Source organism: Miscanthus floridulus, chromosome 8 (genome assembly GCF_019320115.1).
Source record: "Miscanthus floridulus cultivar M001 chromosome 8, ASM1932011v1, whole genome shotgun sequence".
Classification (NCBI taxonomy): domain Eukaryota; kingdom Viridiplantae; phylum Streptophyta; class Magnoliopsida; order Poales; family Poaceae; genus Miscanthus; species Miscanthus floridulus.
This window is the reverse complement of record NC_089587.1, coordinates 205,566,934-205,581,164: the sequence shown is the minus strand read 5'-3', so window position 1 is coordinate 205,581,164 and position 14,231 is coordinate 205,566,934. Positions and strand designations below refer to the sequence as shown.

The 14,231-nt window shown below is 42.8% G+C and overlaps 2 protein-coding genes across 2 annotated transcripts; both read left to right on the top strand.

The window, feature by feature from the left end:
* The first annotated feature begins 535 nt into the window (after positions 1-535).
* Positions 536-5,205, top strand: LOC136477998 (GPI-anchored protein LLG1-like). The gene is made up of 3 exons (XM_066476316.1): positions 536-974; positions 1,075-1,134; positions 4,674-5,205. The coding sequence occupies exons 1-3, from the start codon at positions 881-883 to the stop codon at positions 5,027-5,029; spliced, it is 510 nt and encodes a 169-aa protein (XP_066332413.1). The 5' UTR covers positions 536-880; the 3' UTR covers positions 5,030-5,205.
* A 2,495-nt stretch (positions 5,206-7,700) lies between these two features.
* On the top strand, positions 7,701-13,951 carry LOC136477997 (uncharacterized WD repeat-containing protein C2A9.03-like). Its single transcript, XM_066476315.1, has 10 exons — positions 7,701-7,880; positions 8,161-8,334; positions 9,468-9,635; positions 9,715-9,801; positions 10,706-10,840; positions 10,931-11,041; positions 12,132-12,223; positions 12,302-12,407; positions 13,169-13,255; positions 13,368-13,951. Exons 2-10 carry the CDS (start codon positions 8,182-8,184, stop codon positions 13,779-13,781), a joined length of 1,353 nt encoding a protein of 450 aa, XP_066332412.1. The 5' UTR covers positions 7,701-7,880; positions 8,161-8,181; the 3' UTR covers positions 13,782-13,951.
* The last annotated feature ends 280 nt before the right edge of the window (positions 13,952-14,231 follow it).

The following is a 14,231-nucleotide window of genomic DNA, read 5'->3' as shown; positions in this document are numbered from 1 at the left end:
TGTCGTCCAATATCAAGTCAGCCTCCAATGGAGTCGATCCTGAGAGACGCGCTACGGTCCATTAGCAGAGCCAATCACAATTTGGTTTTCCTAGCTCAACCTCCCCACCATTGAGCTTAGCCGCCTTCCCATCCGTGTCAAGGAACAAGATGGGAGAGGCCTAGCCACACGTCAATCGTAGGCGCGGAGCGGCAGGACACAACTCTGGTCAATCGGTGGGGGAGGACTTGAGGGAGGAGGAAATTTGAGGGAGAGTGTCAGCAAAGATGAAGTTGAGAGAGGACATACATAGAGCAAAGGATCATAATTAGTAATGGAAGGAGAGAATGTGTACATATATACATTTAGAAATATACTATGTCTAGATATATATAGTTAAAACTATTGTTCGAAATTTAAAATGGAGAGACTCTAATAAATGCAGTAGTAGTTATGTTTAAAAGAACACCTAATCCTAATCACCGTCTTTGACATCGTCCTTGATCTTGAACACCCTCTCTCCAGCCCAGCTACAGCTAGCGTCCACTGCCAACCTCGCCACCGTCACATAGCGGGAACAGAGGAAAGAATCACCAAACAAACCGCGTACGCGTCGAGTCTCTCGGCTGTCCCCGACTCTGGCGTCTCGCGTCTCCAAGCTACCCGTGCAGCTCCTCCACTCCGCCCCGCCACGCTAATTAATTCCAGCTGCAAGGAGCCTAGAGCTTGCAAACACCACCAGCCAAGACGTCGTGGCGCGCATGTCGTCCTAGACACCGCCACCGCCGCTGCCGTCGTCGTCCTAGATCCGACAGCCTCACGAGCTCCATTTCCTCTAGGTCAGCCATCCCGGTGTCTCATCAACAGCGGCGGCGAGTTCTTGCTTGCTGTGGCCGGGCGCATGGCGATGGCCGGGCGTGGGCTCTTGGTCCTCTTCATCTCGACCGCCGTGGTGGCTGGGCTCACCTCTGCGGCGAATGGTCCTTTCCTGTCCGGTACGACTTCTTTGCTCCGGTGTTTCTTGCTGTCTGTTTCGCTTTCCGGTCTCGTAGCTGATGGGCTGGTTCTGTACTTCTGTTTGCTCTGCATGAGCAGATAGCGTCTTCCAGCCGAGCTCCAGATCTACAGGGAGGAGCTTGCTGCAGGCCAAGAATAGTACGTTTCATTCCTTCTTTTCTCCTTTAACCACTTCAACCTGTGATTAATTCGTGGATTGGGTGATTTTGATCTGAGGTTGGGAGTTATGTGTTAGCGTACCCCTCCATTGATGGCATAACAGTTTGGGTACAAACTGGATTAGACAACCTCTTGGAAGAGGGATGTCTCGAGTTTAGCAAGCAATTTGGATGGAGGAATGGAGAATCGGAATTGCTGAAGGAAGATAGCTCTGAACCTAGGGAGAAGGGCTAGAAGGAGAGGAACCGGAGGAGGAGATGAACATGACATGTCTCTGTATTAAATTCATTGAATTTTCCTTTCTGATGCAGCTGCTCTTCTTGTGGTGTTGCCCTTCAGCTGCTTGGGCCAGTAGGCAACATGGCCCATGGCACAACTCCAGTTCATACCTAGGATGATTCCTCACATTCTCCCCTCCATAAAATTTGACTTGCCCTCAAGTCCATGCAAAAATGTCAAACCACCGGTATCCCATGGCACTTGTGATTCTTCAGTGCTATGACTTGACCTTGTTCCATTTGTCTTTTTCAGTTGTTCCACACTCAACTCCCTGCAGCTCAGGCAACTCTTTTGTTGTACATTGACAGACCTTTATCTTCATGGTTGCCCCCAGACTATTCTGATGTAGTTGCTCCTCGATGGACTAAAAGTGGATGCTTAGCCAATTTGCGCATGCTGCTGCCAATGTTCAGAGCTTGACAATGAATTAGTGTGATTAGATTTAGGTGCACAAGTCTGAAACTTTCTAAAGGTAGAAAAGCCTGCAGAAAGGATCACTTTATTATAACTTCTGTTGACATACTACAATCTTGTTGGGAGACAGCAACTCAAGAATCACTTCATTCTCTTCCTGTGTCATTCTCATGCCACTGCCAACAGAAATCACCCTCTCAATCTTGTACTGCATTTCAAACACATTCCAAGACAAACCACCATGCATCTGCATATCTCCTGGATCCCATTGCTCTTGTACTTTCCTCGTACAATATGTAAGCATGGCATGAATCCCACTGCCAACAAGAGGAAGCTTACAAATAATTCTGCATGCTGTTTTTACCACTGGAAGCACCTAAAAGCCTGTCCCTACTGAATGCAAACACTATTGTCTGCATGTGCTGCAAACTTATCAATATATGTTGAAGGAAGATTGCACACAATACTCTTCTTGCACCTCTTGTATTTGTACAATTGGACTGTTGCTTTGACTTGTGTTATCAATGCCACCTCAAACAAATTATCTCCATCATGCAACAGTGCAACTTTTGCTGTTGCAATATTGATCATAAACAGAAACGAACTCTTAACCATCCAATTTCCAGCAGCTCAAATAAACAATGGAGTACAGCTAGTTATCAACTGCAGAAGCAAAGCCTGTATGTCCAAAAACATTGGTCAACAATGATTTGAACTGAAATATCTCAACTCTTCTAGCTGACAACCCATCATCATGCTTCTGCTGCCAAACTACAGGAAGTTTAGGCCATTGAGCACTCACAGAATGCTTATTGTCAAAGCCCTCATGATACGTTCCATCCTCTCTAGTGAAAGCTGCACCCAAGCTGTAGTTTCTCAGCAAATTAGCACAGGCTGCAATTCTATTAGTTCCACAACCCAGCACGCCATCTGCTCACTGGTTAGCTTGATGAAAATGCACTCCAATGAAGCAACTGAGCATTTATTCAAGGACAGGACAGCACAGAGTGAAAGCTCCAACCAAAACTGTTAAAACTGTCCAATCAAATTTCACAGATGCTAGAAATATGTTCATGTGGTAGTGACCATAGAATCAACTGCAGCAATCCTTTGGATAGAATACACAAGTTTGCAAAATAACCACTGCATACCCTTACGCCAAGCAAGTCCAAACATACCACCACATGGACATGGCCTTCTCGAATCAGCACAATGGAACACACTCTTATCACCATCTTGTGTTTCCAATTTTCTACAGTTTCAGCATGCACACATGAGATCTCGATGAACTGGAGGTTTCCTAAGCAAAATAGAACTGCTCCATGCTGTAACCAAATGAGGAACATTGAAGGACGGCCATGGTAGTAGCCTAATGTAGCTCCAAAACCCTCCACAGCCTAGGCTGTGGCTGATTTTGCGCCCCTCGCGCATGTAACAGCTGTATGCTGACTCTTCTTATCAAAGCCGGGAACCAGATCTTCCAAAAAAAAAAAAAGGACGGCCATGGCATTGGCTGAATCTTATCACTACCATTAGCAATCTTCATGAGTGTATGCAATGATAGCCATAGAACAACTGTCCTCTCTAGGTCGCCTTGCTCCTTGCTCCTGTCCAGCAGCATATGCTGACAATGCCTCAACAGCTTGCGGACGCAGAACTTGCAGCCATCAAGTGAGTGCTCTCTTGAAAACATGTTTATATCCAGTGCCATGGTAGTCCAGAATGAAGGTGGAACAACCTTGGAAATGTTCCCTAACATCTTCAGGCCAGTGATGCATGACCCTTGGCCATTTGGTGTCATGCACTAGCAAAGTTGAGCTTGAGGTCGTAAGGCTTGGAATGGAGACGGCGAGCAGTGTAGATGTTGGAGATGGTGTTAGCGTAGCTTCTGCAGCCTACATGGAAGCCAGAATGTCAATGTCAATGCCCGGGAATTCCTTTGAACACTTGGTCGGCGTGACAACAGCGACCTCACTGCCCGCTGCGTCAATGGTTAGGGCTGCTGCAGCAGCAATGCTGGTGTTGGTGACGGTCACCTCAGTGATAGCAAATGAAAGGCTTGCTACTATGTTTAGTAAATGCATAGGAGGAACAGACTCTTCACTACTAAAGCTTCAATGATGCATATGAGGAACAGTGCACAAGGTGCATATTATATGCTTATAGACAGAGTGACATGGAGCTTGTGGACTTGGAGAACACCTGTTCATTAGAATTATGAGCCATCATTGGGGGAGTATGGCCAAGTTTGTCTGTTTGTAAAACAAAAATCCAAACATCAGGAGCTATCAAAATGGTAGGAGCTGATGGTGATATGCTTTTGTTAGCCAATCTATATTCATGTCCGTGTCTATACATCCCCAATCCTTATCATAGAGGCAATAGAGAGCGAAACAAAAGAAGGATATTATCAAGCCTGCGTCCCTATGATGGTGGAGCAGGAACCTTTTTTCCTTCTAAACTGAACTGTTCAGAATTTGGATAGGAAAAAAATGGATACTTAAAATCAATTATTAGTGTGACATGGAAAATTTCATTGGAGGAACTAAAAGTCAATTAAGAAGGCTGGTCCTAGCACTAATCGGCAACAAAGAAACCAAATTCTTCAAGGTAGCTCCTCTGCAACCTTGGTGGCTCATTGCAATTAGGAATACATATATATTGCTTTTATCTTGTGCTGAGTAGAACAAACTGAGCATATCTTATATCATCTATTGTGTTTTGTCTCTTAACACACCTCTGGTCACATTCCATACTTCTACTACTTATATATCGCATAATTATATTTTCTAATTTTATTAATGCCTACCTATGCTTATCATCAGGTTGCCCTGTGAACTTTGAGTTCCAAAACTACACAATCATCACAAGCAAGTGCAAAGGGCCAAAGTTTCCAGCCAGCGAATGCTGTGCCGCACTCAAGGAATTCGCGTGCCCTTATTATAATTACCTCAATGACGAGAGCAACGACTGTGCATCGACAATGTTCAGCTACATCAACCTCTATGGCAAGTATCCACCAGGCCTGTTTTCCAGCGAGTGCAAAGAAGGCAAGTCGGGGCTTTCTTGCGCAGATGTCCCCCAGAGGGACAGTGCCACTGCAAACAGTGGTCATCACGCTCAGAGCAGCTTGCTTGCGTTGATTACTGTCTTGAGTGTGGTAGTAGCGTTGTTCCACTGAACTATAACTCCATTCATTTCCCCCAAAGATGGTGTGTTACACTGATGAGGCTTGAGTTGCACCTTTTGGTGCTCATTGTGGGCTTCCAGGTTCTTCCTTTTATGTGTAAAATCTCTCTAGTGTAATTCATGGCCTACTGCATATTTTTCTGAATTTGATTTATCTGTCAGTGTCAATGTTAGCTTCGATCTCAGTTAACAGTATCATTGAATTGTGACCGTTGTGTTAAATTAGGACGGGTATATATAGAATATCATTCGTACTAATGGTTTGCCTGATTCTGTTGGGTCAGACGTTAGAGGAATGGAATTGATGCTTCACCATATTATGTTCCTCTGGAAAAATGTTGTGTTTGCAACTAAGAAAGTATTGTTGCAATTCCTAACTATTGTGTTTGACAAGAAAATACTTAGAAAGTATTGTTGCAACTCCAGATTATGTTCAATGGCAGTCACGACAGATTTCGGTGCTCTCGAGAGATAAAAACACACACACACATTGTTTTCGATGCCACAGACAGACTGTGCAGTGTCCAGAACCTGCCATAAAAAAAAGGAAAAAGTCTACATCACCCCCCACTTTTCATACTTGGTCTACTTCACCCCCTCAACTATGAAACCGTCTGTTTTACCCCCTGAACTTTCCAAAACCGTCTATTTTAACCCCTGGGTGGTTTTCTGACAGCGGTTTGGTACAGTAACAACGGATTTGCTACAGTAACGGTGGTTTGCTCCAGTGCCTAGTGGTTTTGAATTTCTTTTTTTTTCGGTGAATCTTTGAAAAATCACAGTAAATCATAGAAAAATCATAAAATGAAAAATCTAATTTTATTGGACTCTACATGAGTAGATCTACACAGTGAATATATAATACGGTATGCTTTAGTACAAATTTTTTTTGTAGCTTTAGATTAATTGGAAAATCCAATTTTATCTGTAATTAATTAGAATTTATCTATAACTAAGTTATACATTGTCCAATGAGTACGAAATTTTTACTATAGTTTAAGCATACAATAATTAGCGTGCCATAAAAATTTTACCACAATTGAACCATAGAAGCTACAGCTATGAATTATTCCAATTAATTAAAGACAAAATTAGATTTTTCAATTAATCTAAGGCTGTAAAAAATTTATACTAAAGCATACCGTATTATATATTCACTATGTAGATCTACTCATGTGGAGTCCAACAAAATTAGATTTTTTATTTTATGATTTTTCTATGATTTACTGTGATTTTTCAAAGATTCACCGAAAATAAATAAATAAAAAGAAATTCAAAAAAGCCAATCCATACGATCCGTATCAACAAATGCCCTGGTGGCCTGCATCACTACCACGCGTATGGGCTTATGCAGACTAGAAATAAGTTAATGTTGACAGGTGATTGGCACGCTGATGTGGACAGCTAAATGCATGTTAGTGGATGATGTTGTTGACATGAATATTATAAATGCATGTGCTAGTGAGTTGTACTAATTACATGTGCTAGTGGACCAGTGAAGTAGACAACTTGCATGTGGAGATAGTTTGCCCTATTCGTTTGGCTGATAAGCCATGGCTGAAAGTACTGTTGGTTGATTTGTTGTGAGAGAAAAATAATGTTCGTTGGCTGAAAAAGTACGACTTATAAGCCAAGCGAACATGGCGAGTGTCTTAGCGGGGTTTAGGATTATAAGAGTAAAAGATCTAGGTCATGTTGGATTCACCGTACCTAAACTTTAGTACGCTAATTTGGCCAGCTAAAGTTTAGCCGGAATGTTTGGATCCTCTAATTAATTGATGTTTATTTACCATGCTGCTCTTACTTTTGTTGAACCCGATGTGGATGTGCAAAAATAGAGGTGCAATTTCGTCTTTAACCACGCTTTAGCTAGGTTAGAACAACTAAAGGGATTGTGTACATTTTGGCCCCCGACTAAAGTTTAGTTAAGTTTTAACTACCCTCGTTTGAATCCCTAACGTCTAAAGTTTAGTTGGTGGAGGACATGTGTGGCACTTCTACCTTCAATGAGGCAGCTAGGTCCTAGAAGCTAGAGTGTGCGTGCATGGATCTCGGTGGATGGGATCGGTTTGGTGAGCGCCAGAGGTAGCTTCTTATGCGTTTGGTTTGGCAGCTTGTAGCGGGCTACGGCAACTAGCCTTGGTTGGCGGTGGCTAGTCCGGTGTGGCACATCATCTTAACAGGCGGTGCAAGCGGATCCGATTGCGGAAGGGCTACACGGCTTGTAGCGACCTACAACGGCTAGTCCTGCTTGGGTAGCAGGCTAGTTCGGGGTGGATTATCGTCGATAACGATGGCGTCAGCGGTGACGACTGTGTTTTCGCCCTGACGTTCTTAGTTGTCCGGGAAGTGGCTGTGCAATGTGGTGGGTTGGAGTTGATGGTGGTTCTCTTTTTTCTTCTTATTTTTTTTTGAGTTGAGCTTCGGCGTTGTGCAGTTCATGTCGATGTCCCAATCCGATCTGACTAGAGTTATTTTTCTTTTCCTATTTGTTGAGTTTGTTTTCCTACTTTTTTTTTATATAATCGGCAGTTCTTCGTTCCAAAAATACACTAAATAAAAACTATTAAAAAGGTCAGAACGACTGGTTATTATTATGATCTGGAATGGAGTGAGCAGAGAATAGATAAACAACCGGCTGTAAATTGCAGAACTATAGTCTGCCCCCTCCAGGGCCTATACGCTGCAAGCCTGCAACCGTGCCTTTTCTTCACCCTAGCGTGCGCGGAGACGCGCTCTCTCCCCCCTCTCTCTCGTCACGACGACTGGGGGGCCATCGCTGCCGCCCTACGTCACGTGCCCAGGTCTTCTTCGGGCCCTTCGCCGGCGACAAGTACCACAAGGTACGCCGCCCATCGCTTGGTCTTCCCTTCCTGCTGTGCGAAACCGAGCACCCGAACCCTAACTTACTATTTGTATCCGGATCTGATCGAATTACAAGTACTGGGTCCGCCCCTGATGTTAGAATCGAAATTGTATGAGGCTAGAATTCGCTGAGTTATGTGCCCAACACAAATTTCGAAGAGTGCAGTGATTTTTGTTTGGGCTAGGATGTTTTTGTCGTTGCAAATATGCAACTTATTTCAGGATGGCATGGTCACTCGTGGTGGTTCTTGTTTGCAGGCAGGGGACACCTTCTCTGGTATGAGAGGATCAATGTCCAATTATTATGATGACTACGACGACATTGATGAGATGGAGGATGACTATGATATGGATGATCCTGCTGATGACATGGTAGACGAGCAGCGAGGGCTTAGGGATTCTGATGCGGAGGATAATGATTATGGCCAATCGGTGCGTTTTCTTTTCTTTTTGTCATCTATTGCATGTGCAATTGAGTCTTCACAACGCTTTTGAGATGCACAATCCTCATTGGATGAGTAGAACATTATCAACTGATGACTAACAAGCTTGTATCATTTAGAATGCTGATTTAGCATATCTCTTACATACCCCACATTGCTAGTTGCAACGGTATCTCAATATGCAGCAAATCAATGAGATATTTATTTGCCGCATGATGTACCAATGTTACCCCACATGCTGCTTGTAACAGTATGCTATATGCTTTTCTCATTTGCAAAACTTATTGGCTAGGTAGCATGTAGTTCTGCTGATGTAGAGCATATTATCTTGGATGCTGATGTAGTGTTTCATTTATGTAGTTGGCATGCCATTGCTTAGCGAGTGTGCGTGACTAGACACTGAACCAATGAGACCCCCCTGCCAGTGATTTGTTTCATCCACTTATTGTGCATGCCTGTGTTTATTAGTTAAATGAATCCATTGAACACCAATTCTTGTTTTTCATACTGCATGTACTTGATAGCCTCTTACAGTTGTCTGTTTTCTTTAATATAGAGTGATGTCCTCATACAGTTGCAAAATGTCTGTCTGCTGAAAATTGCAATTACCCAAATTATGAATTCGCTGCTATCTTCTCTTTTATCTTTCTAAAATTGCTCCTCTCTATCCTTAATTTCTGTTGTCTTTGCTATGTTGTTGCTTATTCTGTCTTGGTGTCTGAGCCCTTGGTAAATTGCTGTCATTTTGGGTTTGTCTTTGGAAGCGTAATAGTATATAAGATGATGGCCGTGTCCATGGTTCATTCTATGACTCTACAATATTTATCTTCTAGCTTTGCAGACGCAATTTTGTATGAGTTTGGTTTTTCTTTCTATTGTACCACCCCTCTGGTTTCCCATGCAAATGAATTTTGAGATTCAACTCGCTGTTTGACTTGGAAGCTATGATACAATCCATTCCAATAAAGTCAATGTTATATTGTTTATTGTGCACTTCATTAGTTCATTGCCTCCACAACCCTGGCATGTTGTACCATTTGTGTTACAACTCGAACATTGGTCATGTTGCTTATACAGTCACTTATATTGCTCTAAGTGATTGTCTTTTTTCTCTCTCTTTAGAATGATAAGATCCCAGATACTTCATCAGCGGATGCAAGAAAAGGAAGGGACATTCAAGGAATACCCTGGGAGCAGATAAACATAACCCGTAAAAAATACAGACAGTCCAGATTAGAACAGTACAAAAATTATGAGAATGTACCTAACTCTGGAGAAGAAGCTATGAAGGTTTGCCTCTTACTCTTTTTGGAAGTTCGGCTTTGTAAAATTTTCTATCCGCATGTGGTTGACACTTGTCTTGGTATAGGATTGCAAACCAACAGAGAAAGGTGGAATGTACTATGAGTTCAGACAAAATACTAGATCGGTTAAATCAACTATTCTACATTTTCAGGTGAGTTAACTCCCTTTTGTGTATTCTTAATCCTTTGATAGAATATGATACAGGGTAATTATGAGTTAAGGTATTTTGTTGATAGACCGCACCAATTTTCTGGACATTTCCTCACAGGAGCATGCTATAATTTTTTCATAAACCAATTTTGTACTTCTAAAGTCACCTTGTCTCTTGGATTTTTTTTCTGTAATATATCTGCTGAGCCTGGTGCAAGCGGTAGAGTCTTACCGCCTGTGACCGGAAGGTCCTGGGTTCGAGTCGCGGTCTCCTCGCATTGCACAGGCGAGGGTAAGGCTTGCCACTAACACCCTTCCCCAGACCCCGCACAGCGCGGGAGCTCTCTGCACTGGGTACGTCCTTTTTATATCTGCTGAGCAATTTCTCCATAAATATTGATAAATGGCAAGAAGTTACAAGATTATCTCAATTGTGACTTAACTGCTGGTCTATTTCACTCAACTCGCTGTTTGTGATTGCAAACTAACTATTGATTCCAAGAGGAAGCTGTGTACATTGAAACACCGACACACTTGTGTTGGTTTCTTGGATGTATACTGAGTTACGCAAAAAAATACTCAAGCTTTGCATGCAAGCCATGCGGTGACATAAGCACAAGGTACACCTGTTAAATGTGTGAAGGGTTGTGCTACCTTCAGTAGTAATTCAACTCCATCTATTTGGAGATATTATGCTGAGGTAATGGTTCAATATATTCAGGGACCAGGGTTGTCTGCATGGTCCAATTACACAGTTCTGCCTATGTTTGATTTTCAAAAGTAAACTAAGATTTCCCTGCATTTTAACTAACCTATTGCAATGGTCTTGAACTTTTGATCAATGTTGCCCTCTCTTTTATATGGTTTTGGTGTAATATGAAACAGAGTCTGATTTGTGCCTACAGCTTAGGAATTTGGTATGGGCTACGTCCAAGCACGACGTCTACCTAGTATCACATTACTCAATTCGGCACTGGTCAGCATTGAGTGGTGTGAATACTGAACTTATCAACGTCCAAGGACATGTGGCACCAAGGGAGGTATGATATCATTTTCTTTTTCTGTTGTCTGTTGTCTTCCCATCCTCTCTTGTTATTCAACTTATACTGATGATGGGCATTGCTGTACAGAAGCATGCAGGAAGTTTATTAGAGGGTTTTTCTCAGACTCAAGTTAGTACCTTGGCAGTCAAGGACAATTTACTGGTAGCTGGTGGGTTTCAAGGAGAGCTAATCTGTAAAGTAAGTTAACAACTATGGATCAAGTTCGATTGAATCCAAGCCGTTGATGTGCTAGCTGTTGGCACAGCAGCTTTGCTGTGGACTGTGGTCACATTATCTCTGCTAACCAGTATATATATCTATTTTTTCTTTTATTGGATATTTACCTAAAGATTGCAGCACACTATCTATTCTTACTACTGGAATCCTCTGTAGAAACGTGGACATATAATGCACGCATTAGGCTAATGATGCCACTGGGTATCCAGTCCCTGTACCCAAATTCATATCCGTGTTGTTTGGGGTGGGTATGGATTATCCAGTAAAGAATGGATATGGGGAGGGTATCAACGGGTAATACCCATTACACCCATACCCACTCTAAACATGAGAGACGGTGATGGTGAAGTAGACCCGTGGGGCCAGGGAGGCGGAGACAGCAACAGAGAAAAGGATGGTGCAGATGAGCACGGAGTAGGCGTCAGCTAGTCAGGCGAGGCCAGGAGACGTGCATCAGCGGTGCGGAAGAATGTCTCAGGAGTCCACTGGCGACAGCTTATGTCGCAGTTCTCTGTCTGCCATCTCTCCTCCGTCTGCGTCGTTTGCTTTGCTGCCCCAGAATTTTGGTAACGTGGTTGTCGCCGGCTGCAGCCTGTGTGAGTTTGGGATGGGGACTGACACTGGTGGCGGATGCAGGCGACAACAACCGCAGCCAGGCCATGGTCGCCGGCCTGGGACTTGGCGCCACTGGGAGAATTAATCACAGGACATGGATAATTAGTCCACGCAGAGATTGATGTAGGAACAAAGAAAGATCTGGGCAGAAACGGGCATACCCATAGTCCATACCCATTGGGCATATCCATGGGGATGGGTAAAATTAGTCAATGGAAATGGGTAGATTCTGGATTGGGCACCAGGTAATAAACGGTCTGCCCAACAGCTTCGCTACATTAGGCAGCATAATATCTAGTTTTGATCCATATAAATTGACTATCCAACCATATTTTACTAACGAGCTGATGGATGTTGTGCATGTGTTTACGTGGTTAATGTTTCTGTGTGCTCTCTGTACTGATCTTTTGTTCAATTGATTTATCTTATGTTGCAGCACCTTGATCGGGAAGGTATTAGTTTTTGCTGTCGAACAACTTATGATGATAATGCTATTACAAATGCTGTTGAGATATTTAATACCTCTAGGTAACTTCCTATCTGTGTTACTAAAGATGCTATCTCACCGAACACATATTCATTTTAATTCTGTTTTTGCACCCCCAGTGGCGCCGTTCACTTCATCGCATCAAATAACGACTCTGGTGTGAGATACTATGACATGGAGAGGTTCCAGCTATTCAAGCATTTTCAGTTTGAATGGCCAGTGAATGTAGGTTCCTTTGGTTTCTTAGCTATTTCTATTACCTTTATGTTCTATATTTGGATCTTCTTGTTGGTGCTATCATTACAAGGTACATCTTTCTACACATGCTGTCAGCAAATAAAATTTACAGAATACAGACTTCATTGCTATTTCATATGCCCCATAGTTGTGCTTGTATTATCAGCTTGTTCTACTTTCTTGGGCATGTTTTTGACCTATTGGTTATAGCTGTTGGTGAATCTAGCAATACCGATACATAAACCTATACTTGGTTTGTGGAACAAATCCAAAATGCCTTTACATTTCTATTGCCGCAGTTGATGACATAGTAGGCTCCCATCTTCTGGATACAGTATTAATAATAAAAGAAAAGTGACATGCACTGCTGGCACCCTTCAATATACCTGGTCATTCTGGACATGGCATCCTTAGCTTCCCTCTTCCTTGTCACCTTTTCTAACATAATGTAGAGGATAAATGGGTCCAACATCTGTATGAATTTCACAAATAAGTTCTTTTTTCTCCAAAGTAAAGTTCAAATAAATGCACCATCAAGACATATTTCATGAAAATTTAATGAGACTGATTTGATGTTGTAAATGTTGGTGCATTTTTTCTAGAAAACTTGGTCAAAAGTTAAAGAAGCCTGGCTTAGAACAAAGATAAAGTGAGCTATAATTTGGAATGAAGGGAGTAGGTCAAGTTTAGTGCAATTCTTCATTATTTTTGTTGCTGTATCTGTGTTTACTTGTAGTTTGTTGATGCAGCATACTTCGTTGAGTCCTGACAGAAAGGTAGTTGTTATTGTGGGGGATGATCCTGATGGTCTACTTATTGATGCCAACTCTGGAAAGGTACCATCACTAATCAATATGGTTTACTAAGCTCAGGTTACCAGACTGTGTAAAAGTGCTGTAATGATGTGAATTAGGTCAGTTGACCATTTGATTTTGCTTCTGGATGCAGACGCTTCATTCCATAAAAGGACATCGGGATTATTCATTTGCATCGGCTTGGAGCCCTGATGGGCGAACATTTGCTACTGGCAACCAAGACAAGACATGCCGAATCTGGGACGTGAGGAATCTCTCAAAATCCGTCCATGTGTTGAGGGGTAACCTTGGAGCCATCAGGTCGATCCGCTTCACCTCGGATGGCCAGTTCATGTCCATGGCCGAACCTGCTGACTTTGTGCACATCTACGACGTGAAGAGTGACTACAACAAAAGGCAGGAGCTGGACTTCTTTGGCGAGATATCCGGCACGTCGTTCAGCCCAGACACTGACACACTTTTCGTTGGTGTGTGGGATAGGATGTATGGCAGCCTGCTTCAGTTCGGCCGCCTGTGCAACTACTCGTATCTTGACTCCCTGTTTTGATGTGGAACCAAACGGGTGTTGGGTCTGGTGTACCGCAGTGCTCTGAATGTTGTCAGCATAAATTAGGTGGTCATCCTTAAACTGACAAAGATAATTGAATTAATAAATGTTGTACTGTGCCCAGTGTATATATAAAAAGAAATGTATACAGATGCCTATTGAGAGACCAAGTTGAGATGTGACTTCGGCTACTCTATGTGTGATGAATGATCGACATGCTTGTGTGCAGGGCAGTGCTTGTGTGTGCTTGAAGATTATGTTTGAGCTTGTGTGAATACAGTGCGTGTAGTTCCATGTAGGGCACATGTAATGTATGTTTTTATCACGGGACTAACCAGTGGTGATAGGAATGTGTGTCGAAGGAAAATGTCTTTTGGCTCATGATATATGTGACATGGCAGCCGGCTGGGTGGTGAAGGGTAGTAGGCTACGCTCGGCATTGATGGACCG

Excerpts from the sequence above, each read along its gene's own strand:
- LOC136477998 (XM_066476316.1), top strand. The coding sequence starts at position 881 with ATGGCGATGGCCGGGCGTGGGCTCTTGGTCCTCTTCATCTCGACCGCC. Across the intron at positions 975-1,074 it reads GAATGGTCCTTTCCTGTCCG|ATAGCGTCTTCCAGCCGAGC; the intron begins GTACGACTTCTT and ends CTGCATGAGCAG. Across the intron at positions 1,135-4,673 it reads CTTGCTGCAGGCCAAGAATA|GTTGCCCTGTGAACTTTGAG; the intron begins GTACGTTTCATT and ends GCTTATCATCAG.
- LOC136477997 (XM_066476315.1), top strand. The coding sequence starts at position 8,182 with ATGAGAGGATCAATGTCCAATTATTATGATGACTACGACGACATTGAT. Across the intron at positions 10,841-10,930 it reads GACATGTGGCACCAAGGGAG|AAGCATGCAGGAAGTTTATT; the intron begins GTATGATATCAT and ends ATTGCTGTACAG. Across the intron at positions 12,224-12,301 it reads GAGATATTTAATACCTCTAG|TGGCGCCGTTCACTTCATCG; the intron begins GTAACTTCCTAT and ends TTGCACCCCCAG.